This window comes from Trichophyton rubrum (assembly GCF_000151425.1).
Source record: "Trichophyton rubrum CBS 118892 genomic scaffold supercont2.7, whole genome shotgun sequence".
Classification (NCBI taxonomy): domain Eukaryota; kingdom Fungi; phylum Ascomycota; class Eurotiomycetes; order Onygenales; family Arthrodermataceae; genus Trichophyton; species Trichophyton rubrum.
In genome coordinates, this window is record NW_003456422.1 from 1,057,295 (window position 1) to 1,076,459 (window position 19,165).

A 19,165-nucleotide genomic window follows, 5' to 3' on the forward strand; every position below is an offset into this window, starting at 1 on the left:
CAGTCTCCTTCTACCCAGGACCATGCTAGAAAACCAGGCGGCGCTTCTGCCGCTGACGGACGGAACGGTGCGCACCAGGACCAGTCTCTCCGCAAGGTGGAACAGGAAGCTCAGGATGAGATGTCCAAGGGTCCCCTAGGATCGGATGGAAACTCGCAGGTATACTCTCACCGGGACGAGCTTGAAGTGTACCGGGAACACGACGAAGCAGACGGTAGCAAGCCCAATGGCTTAGCGAATGGTGACATGTCCCACGAGTCAAGGAACGGAAGCTCGACCGAGGAGGAGATGGAGGGCGATGAGGACGACCAGGACCTGGACGACGACATGATGGACAAAATATCAAGCTCGCCGTCCATTGACGATGGTGTGTACAGCATAATCACTCTCCACTAAGCGTGCCATGAATACTAACCTATCCTACAGAGGATATTGATTTCGAATTTGTTTACGCTTTGCATACCTTCATTGCCACCGTCGAAGGTCAGGCTAATGCAACAAAGGGCGACACCATGGTCCTCCTTGATGACAGCAACAGCTACTGGTGGCTGGTGCGCGTCGTCAAGGATGGGAGCATAGGTACTTCATTCATGCCTCTCCCCAACGTCCTAACTGCCCGCTTCTGACTTTGGTATAGGCTACCTGCCGGCTGAACATATTGAAACTCCAACTGAAAGGCTGGCCCGTCTTAATAAACACCGCAACATTGACGTATGGAACACATTCCTATACCCGATTCTACTACCTGTCTTTCTCCCTGCTAATCCATACTTCTACAGTTATCCGCCACCATGCTAGGAGACAATGCCGAAAAGTCAAAGAATCCGCTAAGAATTGCCATGCGCAGAAGACATGGCAAGACTGTCACCTTCAACGAACCACTCTGCTTCGAAGCCCAAGAGGTTCCAATTGACTACTCGACAGGCTCAGAAGAGGAAGAAGAGCATTTCTTAGAAGACGATGAGGAAGATGAGGATGAGGATGAGGAAGAAGAAGAGCACGAGATACATGAGAAGTCTGCACACACCAAGCAGCAACAGCAGCAAGATGCCTCAAGGAAGGATGAAGACATGGAAATTGAGCCACTACGGCCCAAGCAACAGCAGAAAGATACGGCTGGTTTGCAGGAACATCAGTCTGTGCAGGAACATCAGTCTGAGCACAAAGATAGTTTGGATGAACATAATGATGACCTTGACAAGGGTGAGTTTTAACTCTCTATTCTTCGTTGGTAGGACTATATGTTAACAAATCATTAGACTTCCAACCCGGACGGTCCAGGAATGGGGTCGTTCGCAATACAGATTCATTCTTCAAGGACGATACCCTCGAGACAAAGAAAATCTCTCTCACTCCCAACCTTTTACGTGACGATTCCATTACTACACAGCAACCAGACAAGGATTCGAGAGTGCGCGGAAGCTTCGAATCTTATGATAAAGCGTCGCCTGGTGACAAAAACAAAGATGACAAGAAACGCAAGGAAAAGAAACCTGGAATGCTCAGTGGCCTGTTTAAGAGAAGGGACCGCAAAACTAAGGCCACAGATGACGATGACGACCAAGAAAAGATCTCGGAGGAATCTATCCGATCAAGTACTCCAACCAGTACCATGGGCGATTATGGCAGAGACGGGTCTAAACCAGCAGTCACTTTGCAGAGAACTCCCAGCAAGCTTCAGAAAACGCCTCCTGGAGAGCAACAGGGCTCTGCTGCAAGACATGAAAATGGAAGATCCACTTCACGACAAGAAGTTGCAGCTCCTCAATCGCCGTCAGCAACTAAACAAACGTTTCATCGCATGGCCAACAGCAACAGCAGCATCAACAACCTCAGCAACGGCCCCAGCCACGATCTTCCTCGGCGCAGGGTACACGGGTACGATCTCCAGAGGTGCTCAGGCCACTCACCAACAAACAAGATAGATCAATACAGGAGAGACCTGAACCCAACCTCTCCCTTGTCAAGGAGCCCCGCGGTTCATCAGAATCCGCACCAGACGCTTCCGTTCACCCACCAGCGAATCAAGCCCAGCACCAATACTCATCCTCCCAAACCTCAACATACTCCACCCACTCAAGCAAGAAATCAGCCAGTATCTCTCACGCTGCTGACCCAGCGCAGCAGGGCCGTGAACTTAACAATCACTATGATGACACCTTCGAGGATCAGCACTCATTATCCCATGACAAAGACCAGTATTCATCCAAACCAACTCGCTCACCTTCCCCAACAGTCTCCCCCGCATTCTCCCAAGACCCCACTCTCGAAGATGACAGAAGCCAGGAGCAATCCGTATCACCATCCACTAGTATCCTCCCTACCTGGAACGACAGCGGGCTGCGAGCATACATGGACGATGGCAGTGATATCCGCGATCTCCTAACCATCGTACATGACAAATCCAATGTCCCTGCTGCTGGGCCAGACCATCCTCTCATCGGAAGCCTCTTCCGGGAGGAAAGCAAGGCATTGAACGATATGTCAAGCCGCTTAGATGATATGCTAAATTCATGGCTGAGCAAGAGCTCACTCTCTCCCTAGAGTTCATTCCTCGCTATTTCTTACATCTATCCCTCCTTCATTATTTTAAGTCAAATGATAACATCACCCTATGATTAACGACCACACATACATTTACCCTTCTTCACATACAACTCAAAGCAATACAATACAAAGTATCGAGGCCTGCCTTGGATATTGACTATCCCTCCCGTCCAAATCGGCCGTCACGTCAAACACAACTTGGACTGTCTTTTATTACTTGAAAATTTCTCCGGTCAGATTAGCCTTGTACTTATTTGCTCGCTCGCTTCACCATTTAAAAACCACACGATACCTACGGAGTATTATTCTTTTTGCTGTTCCCGTTATTTGAACTTTCCTTGTCCCCTCCTTCATTCGTTTGCTTGTTTCCTATCTGTTTTTTCTGCGTTTACTTTGATGATTTATTACACGTTTGAAGCGGGGATTCAGCCTAGCTGGATGCGGGTTTTTCAATATTCTTTTCTCTGGGAGATATCTCCCATTTATCGCGGCTGCACGTTTGTTCAATGTTCAAATGAACCATTTCCCCCCCCCCCCATCTTTCCGAGGCTTTATAGCCGTCGTATTTCATGTCCTAGCATTTCTTGTTGGACATTCTCTGGAGTTTTAGGTATGGGCGTTGTTTTTTCTGGGCGGACTGGTGCCATAGCCTTATCAATACTACTTTTTACCCTACGATACTACCTACATATTGCCACACAGAGGCATTGAGTTTCTTGCAACTCAGTCATTACTAGGGTATAATCACTGTCGGCCAATTTATTATTTGTGAAGCACAAGTAACAACATCTCGCCGTAAAATCTACATCTACCGCAAATATGAGGTCCAGTTAAATGACAAAGGCTATTGCAGGAAACTCCAGCCCGTATCTAGAGCTCTATTTTTGAGCGCTACTATTTTCTAATGGAGGCAATCCATAAACCCAGGTATCAAAATCATACTTGCTGACTTCAATAATTCCTTGGGCATCGGTTGGTAGCGGGGGGTACTTCTGCAGTTCCCATTTGTACCGTGGTGTTTCTATTTCCTTATTAGCCTCCCGTCCGAAGACACGCCTTGCATAGAATTGGGAAAGAGAGGGGGGATTCCGTTTATTAAGCTTCGACTCACTTTCAGCACCATTACCCTCTTCCGCATTGACAAGGTGCTTCCTTCTAACCTTCTCAGCTAGCTCCTTATCAACAAGCACAAGTGCAACGGTTTGCCATCCAGCAGATGCAACACTGAGGGTGAAATATGCACCTAGACCATCTGTATCCTCGGGCCTGATGCCTGGGAAGTTGTCCCAATTCTCTCCTGCTCTTTCGATACAAGTAGTGTATTTCTCCAGGAGCCCATGATCATTCTCTTTGAGGGGCATCAACCAGTCCGAGCTATCGCCCTGAGATCCAGCTTCACTTGCCAAGTACTCGAGCCACTCCCGTTTCTCGGGTTCGAACCAGACATTGTGCCGTTTTTCTTCCGCAAATTCAAAATAGCACACATCTCTAGAGAAAGACTCGGAATCAGGCTCCGTGAGGCCACGAAGGGGGACACCTCCTAAGATACTCCCAAGTCCAAGCGAGCCGCAACCCCTGGGTTCTCTTCCATAGCTGGAAATTTTTCCGTTGGCATGGAGAGCGGTGTAATGGTAATCACCGAACGAGACTGATATCACCTCGCTATGTTGTAACCCAGCTGGAAGTTTTGGAGACCAGACACGGTCAGGATCATCAGCAAAGTCAAATGCTGTTTGGATATGTTCGACGTTCCCTATCATGACCTCGCCTGTTTCGGTAAACACTGCGAAGTTGCGGAAAGCACCCTGAATATCCCTCAAGATTCTTCCAGGTGCAGCAAACTTGGCGAGTTCGACTGTACGCTGGCCATCTTCCTCCGTTGCGAATACCTTGTTCAGGTCTGTGATGAAAGCAATATACCCTTCAAGCACAATATAGCTAATGACCTCACCTAATCTGGCTTCATCCTCTACTCGCCCTCTATCGGAATTTGTCCGCTGGAAACCGGTACCTGGCACAATCTTACCTAGAACGAATAGCAGCGCAGACTCATCATTATTCAGAGGAGGATCGTTAATCTTCCAGTAAACTATCCCAGTGCCAGCGACAAATGCTGAGTTTGTATCCCAACCAGCAACGACTTTTGTCACGGTTCCTGGAGTGTGTGGATCCCTTGAATTAAGAACCGTTCTAGCACAGGAAAACTCAACAAGTCTAGCACTGTGATCTCTATGGGACCAACTCCATATTATTCCTTCATCAGATAATCCAAGAATATGTCTTCTACCAGAAGAGAACTGCTTGATGGCTGTTGATTTGTTGTAAGATTCTGCGGAGGTTGCAGGGTATTCTGCGTCAAACTTGAGGCGTTGGTACCCGCTCGCAGTTGAATAATCATAAAACACCCCATCTATACGTCCAGTGAGGTATAATTCACCATCCGAAGTTAGACATGAGGAGGACCAGCCTCTTAGTAGATATCAGCATGCTGTATTCAGTGAAGACAGTGACAGAAGTGGGGTTGATTGAGGACAAACCCGCATTGTAAATCAACTATATTCCGTATTCCAGCCACAGCCGAAGACTCATACGGCCAGGTTTTATTCACTAAAGGTTCGCATGGACGCCCCTCTCCCCCCCATTGATATACCCTCGTCTGTGTCCGAAGGTTTTTATACAGCCAATACCACCGCGGTCCATTAGCACGTAGAAGTGGTTGAACGGGAATTCGATAGGTTTTTGTGGTAACCTCCCGCCAGAATTCCGGGTTCGTTAAAAACACTTCGTGGAAGTACTTGTTCACTGTACATAGCGTGAGGAAATCTGGAACATCTAGTAAAGGAAATATGAGGACCAGGATGTCCTCGGGAAGATCATCTAGTTTGGCCAGAGTCATTTTTCGTGGCTATGAATTCGCAAATAAGTTTTGTTCCTTCGGGACCAACTTGACTTTGAGGATGCAGTCTTTTTCACATAGTTAAAAGTGATAACGACGTAAAAACGAAGTAAACAGGATCCAATATTTGGAGCATCAAAGGGAGAGGATGATGTCATTATTGATTACATAATATACTTTCACGGGACGTATCATAATTAATCCGCGGTTCAGTGCCAAGAACCGCTGCTCCTACCTAATTTGGTATGAGTATTCACACTCCAAATATGACGGAAATCATTGAAGAGCCTCCATTAGAAGACCTGCACCTAGATGATCTCATACAATGAATGAATATCGGAAGACACGAAAAGTCGATTCATTCCGTATACCGCATCCAGCTATAGAGATTCATTCAGAAAGATTCAATTCAAAGAGTGAAAACTCCCAACCTTTCAGATACATATTTCGTTCAAAAAGTGAGGTATTTCGACATGACAGCCAACTAAGGTACGTCAGTGTTGAGGTGGATGTGACTGTAGTCCTACTGGTACTCACATAAATTAGGCGCAGACTGACCCATGCTCGTTACAGTGTCCGCTGCAGCACCACCAATGGGTGAGGCAGTGATCACCGGATTCTATCATAAGTTAGCAAAGAATTAATTATGCCAGACATATTTTGGACTTACTGCCGCCACATAAAGATGAACGAGTTCCCATTATGCCGGCTGCTACGGTCGTAGCAAGGAGTGCCGAAATGGCGAGGACAACCACTTTAAGCTGCATTATTTAGAGTTGATGGGATGAGCCGATCAAAGAGGATATTTCTCAGCTGAGCTGGTGAAATATCTTATGGCGTTTGTGAGCTTAGTTGGGTACTCAGGGGAAAGAAGCACTCCTTTATACCTTGGGTCAGAGAAATAGGCACCCGACTTCAACATTTATATTCTAGGTGTGGCATAATGCACATATGATGGATCGTTGCAATCGCAGTATATGCCTGTCATAGTTAAGCCATGTCGCGAATAGATTCATATAATAGGTAATGATCTGACGCGAAGAGAAAATTCACCCCTGTGCGAACCCAGTATGGCGGGTAATATGCTCAAGTCAATACCTATTCAACTCAAATCCATACAGGTAAGCCCCTACCAACATGCAGTTATCAAAATAACCATTTGCGGGACATTGGTGCCGTCACCCCAGGCGACATTTAGATCGGCAGGTAGTTGGCGTAAATGGCTTTTTTTTTTTTTTTTTTTTTTTTTTTTTTGCAGCATTGGCTGAAGTATCAAAGGGGAAAAAATAGGCCAGGAGAGTGACGGTGACCAGTGAGTTGTACTCCAGACAAGGCAATAAGTGTAATTTGACTTTCTTTTCACCAGTCGCGCCCGTGTCACAAGGTTTATATTAATTGTCTTTCTGCACGCTTGGTGTTTCAAAATATGTTACTTTGATCTTTCAAGGGCCTGGACCTATCGGTGTCTCGACGACGGCTTGACAAACGACGGGGTAAGGAGCTTGAATATGGCTTTGCTTTTATTTATCCGGAAAATGAAGGGCGACATTGGATTTAGAACTGGTTTATTTATCATTAACAGATCCAAATTATCTACTTATGGCACAACATTTTTAGTAGCCATAGAACCACTTGAGGCAAGAATACTCACTATCCGACAGCCATTTGCGGGTGGAACAGATCGTTGGCTAACGGTCAACGGGCCGCGGCTGTTCCATAACTCGGTAGAGTAGTTAAGTAAGCCATAGTCCCTGGTCCGTGGCTCAAGCTGTACCATGGGTGGGCATCATGGAACACAGAGGAAAGGCCAACATGAGTCACAAGCTGGGGTATAAGGGTTTTTATTGCTACGTATGAAGTGTGCAACTTCCTGAGATCGACATGGGGCAGCCCATTGCGGGCAGGAGCTTCAATGTTGGCCATATTCATTGTTGGGCATACTAGCCGTGTCTTTGTTACCAAGCATTTCATCCAATCAATAGCGTATAAGATCGACAAATGACTGCCAGACTAGTCTTCCATTCATATCTCCCGGAGTTGGCAGATTCCTCGGTAGACATCACTCCTACCCCAAGGGGCATGTACGTTTCCTCCTGGGTCGACTATACCATGGCAGTAGGGCTGAAAGAGTCACGGGATGATAAACTTTCACGTGACCACGGGTAGATTCGCAGCCTTATCTTATATAAGGTTCCTTACATAAGGTTATTTGCGTTAAGGTTTTTGGGGTCTCCCTGACTCTTTCCTTCTTTGGGTCGGCATGACGGATTTTTGGGAAGGAGCGTGACCTCGTCATGGCGCATTCTCGCTATCTCATCTTCTCTTCGTCTGGCCGTCTCTCAGCCTCTCGTTCGCCTATCGTCTTGCCCGTTGTCGTCTACACTCAACTCTCTCCTACACCCACTCACCCGAAGTCTCGTTTTCTCGGCGGTTCGAAGAGCCGACGGTTATATCTTCTCCGCATACGGAGTAAAGCGACACGTGTGACTCTTCAGCTCCGCTTATATATATACCGCCTCCACTCAATAACGCGCCTCAACATCGCACTTTGGGGTAGAAGGAGTGCGGTCAGGTCTGTTTCCTCCGACACACTTCTCGCACTACAGTTACCTATCACGTTCAAATAGGCTGAGGTTTCAGAGACTTTTCGGTTTGTGTTACCTCAGCGAAGTCAGCCACGGAGTGCATTTATACCTGTCAAACTGCCCATCTCTGCTCCTCGCCACGGAAGTTTTACCACACCCTCATCTACCCAGCTTCGTCGTCTACCATCCTATCTACGCTGGGAATGGAAACAGCCGGTCTGCTATAGCCAACAGACAACAGAATCATGCCGTCAGCAGCATGGAACTCCGCCCATCGTTCGCTTCCGGAGCACTGTGAACCGGTGTCTCCGTTCTTGCAACTGATCTCATCTACTTTGCAAATATGCCTACCGACCCCTCTCGCCCTAATTTCGTCCACACTTGGGGTGCTAAGTATTATCTCCTGGCTCTTTGCCCAGCTCCCGCAAATATACAAGAACTACAAGATAAAGTCAACGGCAGGCTTGTCAATAGTCTTTATCGTGGAATGGCTCCTGGCTGACACAGCAAATTGCATCGGTGCCATTCTCACCAACCAGGCTGGCTGGCAGATCACGATTGCCACTTATTACGTGACCGTTGACCTTATCATGACGTGTCAACACTTCTGGTACACGCACATGAAGCAGTGGCAACCCAACCGTCTTAGATACGCCAACATCGGCGATGGTGAAGACAGCGACACGGATTTCCCACCATCAGACTGCGACTCATTCCAGCAACTACAAGATTCCCAACGTTCATCGTCTGCTCGCCCAGCGGATAAGTCGAAGGCGGGAGGAAATCAATTATCCGACGAAAAGGCTCAATCTCAAGCCTCCAACGGGAAGCGATACGTCCAATCAGTTGGCCTTGGAAGTTCGTTGACTTCTCCTAAAGCTGTATTGTTTATTTCTATGCTCTGTGCAGTCATAGCCAACGCCTCGTCCATCCCAGCGTCTGGACTTTCAAGGCCACACCCAGTCATACCACCACGATCAAATACAAAAGAATTTGTAGGCCGGATATTCTCTTGGATTTCCACCATCCTTTATCTCGGATCCCGGCTACCGCAGCTGTACAAAAACTACACGCGTAAGAGTACTGCTGGCCTGTCGCCACTGCTCTTCATTGCTGCATTTTGTGGAAATATGTTCTACTCTTCTTCCTTGCTCACCAACCCGAATGGCTGGCACAATTTCCCGCCTTACGGTGGAGGCGGATGGGCCGGTCCAGATGGGAACAATCGAATGACTTGGATAATTCTTGCAATTCCATTCTGGCTCGGGGCTACTGGTGTCCTCTTGCTAGACGTGTGTGTGGGAATTCAGTTCATGAAATATGGTGAACAAAAAAAACAAATAGTTACCCGCGTAGGGAGAGGCCGCCACAAATGGATACAGGTCACTGGTTTCATGAAGGGCTGGATCCCTTCACTATCTCCCGATAGAAATGCATCAAATAATGAAACGCAAGCACTTATTTCCCGTGAGGGTGATAGATATGGTAGTGTTTGATTTTGATCATCCACTTTCCCTATTCACGACCTTCCCCTTCTTTTATACATATTTTTTGACTTTTGTTCAGTTATTAGACGATTTTGGAACCATGATTTTTGTCAACTCTTTAGCAATGCTGGTGTTTCATTTGATTCACATTTCAGCAGGCAGATACCCATCTTTCATATCTATCAAGATCTATTTACGTTGTTTTTCGATATCCTATTACCTTTGCGTCTCGAGTAAGAGGACGCCTAACCCTTTTATACATATAGATGGATCGAATACTGGGTCCTTCGCTTTCCCCGTTCACGGCAAGAACTTCAAGGATAAGCCCATGATATTTCCCATATGGACCTTTGCTCTCCGTTGTTCATATCTTCGTTTTGCTGTATTCACTGCGTGTCAGCATGTTTCACGGATATACTATAGTCGGGAGAGATTTTATGATGCACTATAAACATACTTATCTTTCGGTTTTTTTCGGTTTTATTTCTTTTTAAAGCCCACTATAGAACAATTTCATGGTTCATTACATCCAAGCCCAAATTCCATACTTAAAATTTCAATCACCTCTTTGGTTAATGATGCGATGAACCTTTTTGACATAGACCAGAAAACTGGTATTATGTAGGATTGTGTCAATTTAAGTGTTGGAGGAAAACCCATAACCCCTTTTCCATGGAAGTACCTTTGCCCATTCCCAACTCCACAAACTCCGGAGTCTCAAAGGGAGTCCACATTGAAAGTATCCTTGGAATATATACCCTACGCCATTCTCCCTTTCTAACCTGTCAATCCATTCTTCGGTTGATACCTCGTTGAACGAGAGAAAAAAAAAATGTTACCCGATGTTGAGCGAGGAAGGAGTGAACCCTAGCGCCGTCTACAGTTGCGACATGGTCCCCAAGGCACAGGTATTTTGGTAACTCGTGTGCATGGGAAGGATGGGTGCTTTCGACGCCCACAAGAATGGAAACCACCGACTTCTCTATGTCCGCAAGAGCACTGATGGATAACTTGGTGGCACATCGTGTCTTGGTTCCTGGGGCTTCCAAAACAAGAACGTGAAGGGTAACGATGGCGGGTCCGGATTCTATACGCGTGAGTACTACCCCTGATAACTTGAGCAACAGGTATTCTCACCTTGAACACTCCTGTTCTTTAGCAGATACAGCGTATGCAGAATGGAGACGATGCTGTTAAAATAGTTTTGATGTGGATGGCAATATACTCATTCGAGTACCCAGATATTTATATCCTTTGTCTAATGCTGACTGTTGAACGACCTTTGACTGGATGTGGTGACCAGTGCACTTTCATCAAGTAAATAGATTTCAATTGAAGTAAGTGCTGTGGATGACTGTTGGTTATCACCGATGTTCGAATCAATATCTGAATATCAAAAACCTCTACTTCAATAAATGCATCCGTTTTACAGATGAGACAGTGAGAAAGCTGAGAGAAATACATAATAGTTAGTTTACAACTCTAGTGTAGGGGTTGTATATATAAGTAAACGTTACCTCGTGGCTGTTAAGGGAAATGAGCATAAGTAGTTGGTATATACAGGGGCAAAACACTCATTGTAAAAGCCGCCGACAGCCCCTTCTGTCTTCTTCATAAATATCACAGTGAAGGCTAAATGACCGTTTTTTTTATTCACATATATAGAGACAAACATCAAGGCAAAAGTAGTAGATTTCCTCATTATCTCGAAATAGGCAGTGGATATCTGGTATCTAACAGTGATACTCGATATTAACTGCTACTAAAGGGTTCCCGTAGCATAATTCCCGAGTGCCTAGATTGCATGCACCCATGATGTACTAGTGTGTGAAGAAAAGCACACTGACAACAATTTCATGCATGTGTAATACTTGCAACATGCAGACACCCAAGTCTGAAGAGGCCAAAATCGTAAACAACCGGACTGGCTAACTGATTGCACCCTTGCCCTCCCTATAAATCCTGCCATTGGTGGCGGAAGGGTAGCTGCCAGAGCATCTCTGTACCCGATTCCCTCCGGGGATGGTTTCCGGGCCATGCATGAAGATCTGTGCAGGCGGTAAAAGGGAGGCGGATATGGTTGGCCTGGGACGTCTTACAGCTCGTGATATGATCTACAGCGCCAGGACGGGGATGGCTGTTCATCAGCTTTCTTGCAGTTGACGCCGACCGGGTTGTGTGACATTAAAATGGTGAGAAATTGTCTTTGGTTTGGTTGTCAATGGAATTGTTTGTCTGCCGGATGCGGATGATAATTGGGCTAGGTATATTGGCCGTACGCTCAATTGTGTAAATAACACATCCAAGCTCTGGATATAATGGTAAATTCTGAAGTTATTTGTAGCGTGTCGGGTGTATATTTGACGAAGTAAAAAGGCATCGGCCGTGGCTTTGATAACCAAGGGGCATTCTCACACACCATGAATGAAGCAGCAACATGGAAATGATTTTTGTCCATCCACCGTAAGCATTTCTCTGATAAATATTAAACGAGATACCTGAAAAAGACAGGCTGTTTTGTGACACAAAACAACTACTGAAGCAGGTGTTTAAAACTAGTTAGTCAATGTCAACTGAGAAAGCAGTTCCACGATGCAGGGTCCCAAGGAGACACATATATCGATTCTCTGGTATGCGCAGTATTTGCTGCTAGCCTCATAACAAAGCTAGCTATACTCACCTTACAGGGCGTTTATTTCGAGTTGTCAGAGTTTTACTTATCGAAAGTTGATACTTCACATTTCCGTGATGAAAGACGCTGCTGATGGTGGTGGCTGGTCCATGAAAATATTGAAAAGTGCCCACTCCGTTCTGCTACGACCAAAGGCTTGGAATTGGCCGATCGTTTGCTTAGGCTGGCTCGCTTGCATGATTTGGTTTCTAGCTGGATCGACGGGAGGGACAAGGGCATGGTTGGTACACTACTCGAGTGTCAGTTGCAATGCTGTGTTCCGGGTGAGATGGAAGTACTTTGCCAGTCTATATGGTGACGATTTGCGGATGAATGCATGTAGTCATTATAGTCGCTCTTCGAAAGATAGAGATTTGGCAAGATAGTTACCTTATAGCGGGTACAGTAAATGAGACAGGATCGGAGGGAATTATCATTAAAATATAGGTCTATTAATATTAATATATGCTGTCACCATGCACCCACACGCCCACTCAACTCATAGACACATTTCAAGTAATTGAATAAAAAATCCCACATTATACATAGAAAGCCTTATGCATACCACATAGGACTGGTTAACCACAGCCAGAACAAGCAGGACCAGGCTAGGTTGATACACAGACATGGTATGCCTCGTCTTTGTATCTCCCTCCTCTATATTATTTTGCTTTTCTTGGATATTCACAAGGCGTAGATGCTAAAGGGAAGCAAGTAGATAAGGGGTTGAATGTACACAGAGGACGCGTATTTTAAAAGGGTCAGCTTTGTATGCACATTAAGAGTGACAAGCCATCCAGGGAGAAACTAAGGGATGGGGGAAATAGTGAATGTCTCCAGGTCAAAGATAGAGGGTAAAGAAAAAGAACCAGGAGGCCAAGCTGTAGTGCAAGGTATACCAATAACGCCATTAGAAAAAAGGAGCTGGATATCTGTACACGCAATGCAATGCAATGCAGGGGATTCCACCTCAGCACGACTGCCACTCCGAGCAGTGGCGAAGTAGAGGCCACAGCATCTATCTTAATGGACGCTTGGTATCCTGGACACCTCTGGCGATGACATCTTCGTACCTCCACCGTGGAGGAGTGGGTTCTTTGGAAGAGGCTGCTTGCTGACGGTACCATTCGGCTTCCATTTCTGGAGTCATGCCGTCCGGAGGTGGAAGGGCGCCCCCAGCAACGCCGCTGGAGAACTTAAGCTGCAGAATGTTCCCGATCTCATCACATGCGGCAAGCAGTCGGTCAAGATCATCTTTGGTGTGGGCGGCAGAAACACAGAATCTGGCACGGGAAGAGACAAGTGGCGTAGCAGGATACCCAACAATGACGACTGAGATCTTGCGCTTTAACATCTCGTGTGAGAACGCGGGCATTTTGGCGGGATTGAAGAGCAGAAGCGGAATTACAGGGGAATCATCATTTCCATAGACGATGAAACCGAGTCGTTTTAACCCCAGGCGGAGATAACGCGAGTTGAAAGCCAATCGCTGAAGTCGTTCTTCACCTTGACCAGGGATAAGCTCTCCAGTAATGATTCTCAGGGAGGAAGAGATCTGAGCAAGGACTGGTGGCGTTGGGGCCTCACCATAGAAGACAGCAGGGTTGGTCGCTCGAAGCTTGTCGATGATGACCCTGTCGGCGGCTATGTATCCTCCATTTGCACCGAATGATTTGGTCAGGGTTCCCATGAGGATATCGACATGCTTGGTATCAATGCCGAAGAAATCACAAATTCCGCGTCCCCGAGGGCCAATGGCACCAATAGAGTGAGCTTCATCGATGAAGAGATTGAATTTGTACTTCTTCTTTAGGGCAAGTATCCCAGGAAGATTGCACAAGGAGCCCTCCATCGAGTAGAGACCCTCGACTACCACAAGGATCTTCTTCCATGGTCGGTGTGTTCGGGGCTGACCTTGAGAGATTGCCTCCCGCAGTCGCTTCTCTAGGGCTTTGACGTCGTTGTGCTTGAAGGTTGTGATAGAAGCGCCAGACAATCTAGTACCGAATCGGATCGAGGCATGGTTCAACTCATCCGAAATGATCAAGCAGCCCTTTGATACAAGTGCGGAGAAAATGCTTGCATTGGTTCCGAATCCCATAGAGAAAACCATAGTAGCCTCCTTGCCAACGAACTTAGCAACGAGGTCTTCAACTTCAAGGTGAATGTCCTGGGTGCCAACTTCGCTTCTGGTGCTGACAGAGCTAATTCCGTATTTTCTGATGGTTTCTTCGACCGCGTCCGCACAAGGGCCTTCAGACTGCGCAAAGCCAAGGTAGTTGTACGAACTCATGTTCAGAGTATCAGTATAGGTGCCGGTGAAACGAAAATGGCGGTTCTGGTCATCACTGACACGGTCAATCAGAGTGATAAACCTTCCAGGCACGCCAGTGACAGGTCGTTCAAAGCAATCGTTGATTCTCAATTTCAAACGGCGCACATAGAAGTTGTCAAAATCGCTATTCAGGGCCGCGTAGCCGTTTTGTGGTTTCAAGTGTCGGTAATTCTCGCTCTGGAACCGCTTTCCGAAGAAATCACGCACATGTCCAAATGCTATTAAGATTAGGTAACTGATGTAAGTTGTAAGGAGGTAGTAGTATGGAGGCTCGTCCATGACTGGTTCGGGGAATTGGCCCCCATAATGCTTGGAGACATATCTATGAGAAGGATGGCCGAGAGGGCCGAATTGGGCATGCTGCCTGGCTATACGGCGAGCATCCTCGGTGGAAGGGGGCTGAAAGATCGTCTTAGGAGCGGAATCCATGGTGTTACCATCCGCGGTAGCACCGGATACAGAGATCATAGGTAAGGACTGTGAGATAGGTTGCTCGGTCGAGGCGGTCTTTGGGGGCCTAGGAGAGGTAGAAAAGAGCTGACTGAATCTGCTTGGTTTCGGGGCCGTAGGTCGTGTAGGAATGGGGCCGTCTCTCCCGGCAGTGGGAGGAAACGGAGGTAGGTCGGATAGGTTTGCTGAAGGAAGGTCTGTAGGTTGACGCGGCATCTCAAAGTGGCGTATGCGATGTAGGCCGGTGAGCTTAAGGTTCCTAGGTCGAGATGATGGAATATTTGCTGGGACGAGGAAAAGAGTAGCCGGAGAACAAGGTGTGTTTTTATTTTAATTCTCTTCCTGCCTCTTTGTCTTCTAATGGAGGTTTTATCACTGTGTAATCACTCTGTGCAACCCAGCCTTGGGTATGGGCAACGGCGATGGACAGTATGACTGAGTACTCCGTAGGCCTGGAAAGAGCGTTGAAAGAGTCAGCAACAGTCGGACGGCAAAACGGGAAGAAAGAAATCTAGTCCAAAGGGAGTGCAGCTAGAGTTGTTTGCCGGGCAGCCCAGGGTTTTCGACTGATAATAAATATAATAAGGCCAGGACTCACCTTCAGGAGGCTCCGAGCGGGCCGGGATTAACTAACTACCTAGCTCGCAGATGACCCAGGGAGGCAGTTTCAGCTGTGGCCCGTGAGCCCTCTCAATGCCTTCAAAACCAGCTACACGCGAGTTGCAAAAGCGCCCTTGCAGCCAGCAGTGCCTGAATACAAGCAGAGCGAGCTGAAGAGTAGTGGTGCGTGTGGTGTTGCTTGGGCTGAAGTCGACGGTCGTTGTTTTATAGACTGGGGTTCCCCAAAAGGGGGCAAGCGAAGGATGGGAAAACTACAGGCGAGCGTAAAAGAAGGTTTCGTAATTTTAATTTTGCCTTTGCTGCCTGCCAAAGGCTGCGTATATTTTGTATTTTTTCCCGTTCCGTGGCGTATCAGATTATTGAAATTTTGCGCGTTTATCTTATCGTAACTTTTGCGAAAGTTATACCCTTTTTTGGGCGGCCTGATACGGAGCGTGACAGTAGCTGTAAGTCGAACAGCATGCTTATCCAGTGGCAGCCCGAGAAAAGTGACAGAGATCAGCGAGCGGCTCGTAACTTTCGTACCGCTTTCGTAAGGACCGTAATGACATAAGCCAATACAACGGTGCCTGACCTGATGCGGAAGTTTGCTTGGTTTGCCTCCCGCTGTCATTCCCTTTTTGGGCCGTTTTCATTGGCGCTTTTAGGTCCGCGGCTGCTTAGCTAAGCCCTGTCGACGGGCGGCCGTTCAGGGCGGCCAGGGATTTTCACTTTCGCTGTGTCGGATATATTATAAAGCAGGCATTGGAAGGAAAACTTATTTGCGAGACCCTGGAAAATGTTGGGAACGCCGTGCAAGGGAGGCTTGTACCCGGCATATGAAGCACGGAGAATAGCTCGGAGGGCATATATATAAAAGGTATGGACATCTCGCTCGTGCCTCTGGTTCTAAGCCGAAGCTGACGTTTGTTCTAGCTGATTATCAGACAAGTTAGATACCGGGCCCCCGGCTTTTCGTTGTTATCTTCCACTCCCTTGTTATCGTGATGCCGTTCATGGATCAACCAGAGACCAACGGCAATGGCCATTTGATGGAGCCGAAGGAGCTCTGGCGCCCGTCAATTCCCGAATCTACGCAGGTGTATCAATTCAAGAATCGCATAATTCAGAGACACGGCCTCTCGCTGCAGAACTACGATGATTTGCGCGAATGGAGCATCCGCAGTCCGGCCCTTTTCTGGGAGGAAATATGGCATTACACTGGAGTCAAGGCGCACAAGTCTTACGACACCGTAAGTATCTGCTCTTTGAGAACTTGCAGGATGAGAGCCAATTGCTCTGTTTACAATTTTTTTCTCCTGCGGTTGAGCGGACAGTCATGATGATGTCGGCGCATTTTGCCCCGCTACGCTGGGAGAAAAAAAAAAAAAAAAAAAAGAGAGAGAGAGAGAAGAAAAGAGAAGCCGAGAAAGAGGGAGAGAAGAAGTGAAGCTGACATTGACTGCTAGGTATTTGATGAAAACGCGCCGCTGTTTCCTCGACCGTCGTTCTTCCAGGGCTCGTTGCTCAACTTTGCAGAGAATTTACTCTTCCCGGCCTGCAACCCCAACGAAGATGAGATTGCCGTGATATCTGCCACAGAATCTACCCGTGAGAGCATCTCGTGGAAGGACCTCCGCGAGCGAGTACGTGTCTGTGCACTTGCTTTAGAGGCTGTCGGTGTCGTAGAGGGGGACCGCGTTGCCGGATTTGTAGGCAATCATGCCAACACCCTGGTCGCCATGCTGGCAGCCACCTCACTCGGCGCATTATGGAGTGGTGTGTCGACAGATACTGGAGTCCATGCCGTCTTAGAAAGATTGAGACAGATCGAGCCCAAAGTGCTCTTTGTGGATAATGGAGCTGCCTACAACGGCAAAGTTCATCCGACTCAGTCAAAGGTTACAGAGGTGACAGCCAATTTAGAGTGTTTGGACATGGTTGTTGTCATCGACGCCGTCAAGGACTATCCATTTGAAATCCCGGCTGCCAGTCCTCCCAAGGGAAAGAGTGTGGCTTTGCAGGACTTCCTCTCCTCTGCAGAGGCTATATCTAAACCACTGGCTTTCAAGTACCTTCCCCCCGACCACCCTGTCTACATTCTATACTCTTCTGGCACGACCGGTGCACCAAAACCTATTGTTCATGGAGCAATTGGGACCTTGATACAGCATAAGAAAGAGCATGTCCTTCACTGCGACATGCGGCCCGGTGACCGCCTGTTCTATTTCACAACCACCACATGGATGATGTGGCATTGGCTTGTGTCTGGCCTCGCTAGCGGTACTAGTATAGTTCTCTACGATGGATCTCCCTTCCGCCCACTTGACCCCGAAAATGGAAAAGGTGATATGGCCATGCCTCGTCTGATTGATGAACTCCAGATCACCCATTTTGGAACCTCTGCCAAGTACCTCTCTGTTCTAGAACAAAACTCCCTGAACCCCAGAGAGCACCCCTTCCGGCCTGTAACACTCAAGAGTTTGCGAGCTATTTTCAGTACTGGATCTTCCCTCGCTCCGTCTACATTTGACTTTGTTTATTCTTCAATCCACCCGGACATAATGCTTGGCTCCATAACTGGAGGAACAGACATTATCTCCCTCTTTGGTGCCTGCTGCCCCATCCTCCCTGTCACACGAGGTGAAATCCAGTGCCGTGGTCTTGGAATGGCAGTCTCTGTCTTTGACTACGCCGGAAATGACATTGGTGCATCCGGTGAGGCCGGAGATCTCGTTTGTCTTAAACCCTTCCCATCTCAGCCAGTCATGTTCTGGCCTCCGGGTCCAGTTGGCGCTGAGAAGTACCGAGCAAGCTATTTTGACACCTTTGGCCCTAAAATATGGCATCATGGTGACTTCGTCCGTATAAACCCCAGGACTGGTGGATTGGCGATGCTGGGACGGAGCGACGGGGTGTTAAAGCCTGCTGGCGTCCGTTTCGGAAGCGCAGAGATCTACAATGTCATACTCAAGCATTTCGCAGATGAGATTGAAGACTCTCTCTGCATCGGTCGGAGACGCGAAGGTATCGAAACAGATGAAACCGTCGTATTATTCGTGAAATTAATGGGCACAGCGCCAGCGTCCTCCGGCACCTCAACGCCTGTCATTGTTGAAGAGCCAAAAGCCATTTCACAGGATCTTATTACCCGCATACAAGCCGCTATCCGCAAGGAGCTGAGTGCCAGACATGTTCCAGCGATAGTCGACTCATGCCCTGAGATCCCGGTCACGTCTAACGGCAAGAAAGTTGAGAATACAGTCAAGCAGATTCTGTGTGGATTGAACATAAAGACTGGCGCTAGTGTTGCCAATGCCGCTTGCTTGGACTGGTACCGCAAATGGTCTAATGAACATTAGATTTTCCTTTAATATGTCGTAGATTAGATGGGTATTTATACACCGCTCCCGGTTTTATTAATATCAAAATTATGATGTGTTATGTCTCCCGAGTTCATCCTCCTTTTGGTGTTGGGCTAAGAGAGTGACGCTCGTAGGCGGTTAAGCCGATGCCAAGCCCTGAGTTTTTATCTGATCCCCCCCCCCCCCCAAAAAAATGCCATGAACTACAGGTGTCAATCGTCTCCTACCA

General features: G+C 47.4%; 6 protein-coding genes across 7 annotated transcripts; 4 read left to right on the plus strand and 2 right to left on the minus strand.

Moving 5' to 3' along the window:
- Window positions 1-1,498: 1,498 nt before the first annotated feature.
- On the plus strand, window positions 1,499-2,386 carry TERG_06367 (uncharacterized protein; the record flags this gene model as incomplete). The annotated part of the gene is made up of 1 exon (XM_047748604.1): window positions 1,499-2,386. One exon carries the CDS (start codon window positions 1,499-1,501, stop codon window positions 2,384-2,386), a length of 888 nt encoding a protein of 295 aa, XP_047604590.1.
- A 1,039-nt stretch (window positions 2,387-3,425) lies between these two features.
- Window positions 3,426-5,443, minus strand: TERG_06368 (uncharacterized protein; the record flags this gene model as incomplete). The annotated part of the gene is made up of 3 exons (XM_003233331.1): window positions 3,426-3,568; window positions 3,659-5,016; window positions 5,085-5,443. The coding sequence occupies 3 exons, from the start codon at window positions 5,441-5,443 to the stop codon at window positions 3,426-3,428; spliced, it is 1,860 nt and encodes a 619-aa protein (XP_003233379.1).
- Window positions 5,444-6,896: 1,453 nt separating this feature from the next.
- Window positions 6,897-11,095, plus strand: TERG_06369 (uncharacterized protein). Its single transcript, XM_047748605.1, has one exon. The coding sequence runs from the start codon at window positions 8,274-8,276 to the stop codon at window positions 9,522-9,524; it is 1,251 nt and encodes a 416-aa protein (XP_047604591.1). The 5' UTR covers window positions 6,897-8,273; the 3' UTR covers window positions 9,525-11,095.
- A 1,168-nt stretch (window positions 11,096-12,263) lies between these two features.
- Window positions 12,264-12,572, plus strand: TERG_12400 (uncharacterized protein; the record flags this gene model as incomplete). Its single annotated transcript, XM_047751362.1, has 1 exon — window positions 12,264-12,572. The coding sequence occupies one exon, from the start codon at window positions 12,264-12,266 to the stop codon at window positions 12,570-12,572; it is 309 nt and encodes a 102-aa protein (XP_047606898.1).
- A 632-nt stretch (window positions 12,573-13,204) lies between these two features.
- TERG_06370 (uncharacterized protein) lies at window positions 13,205-15,187 on the minus strand (the record flags this gene model as incomplete). The annotated part of the gene is made up of 1 exon (XM_003233333.1): window positions 13,205-15,187. The coding sequence occupies one exon, from the start codon at window positions 15,185-15,187 to the stop codon at window positions 13,205-13,207; it is 1,983 nt and encodes a 660-aa protein (XP_003233381.1).
- A 1,172-nt stretch (window positions 15,188-16,359) lies between these two features.
- TERG_06371 (acetoacetate-CoA ligase) lies at window positions 16,360-19,060 on the plus strand. 2 transcript variants are annotated; one of them, XM_047750182.1, is made up of 3 exons: window positions 16,360-16,451; window positions 16,508-16,824; window positions 17,041-19,060. In XM_047750182.1, the coding sequence occupies exons 2-3, from the start codon at window positions 16,579-16,581 to the stop codon at window positions 18,931-18,933; spliced, it is 2,139 nt and encodes a 712-aa protein (XP_047606899.1). In that variant the 5' UTR covers window positions 16,360-16,451; window positions 16,508-16,578; the 3' UTR covers window positions 18,934-19,060. The 2 variants fall into 2 exon arrangements, with proteins under 2 accessions (XP_047606899.1, XP_003233382.1); XM_003233334.2 differs by having other exon boundaries at window positions 16,360-16,824.
- The last annotated feature ends 105 nt before the right edge of the window (window positions 19,061-19,165 follow it).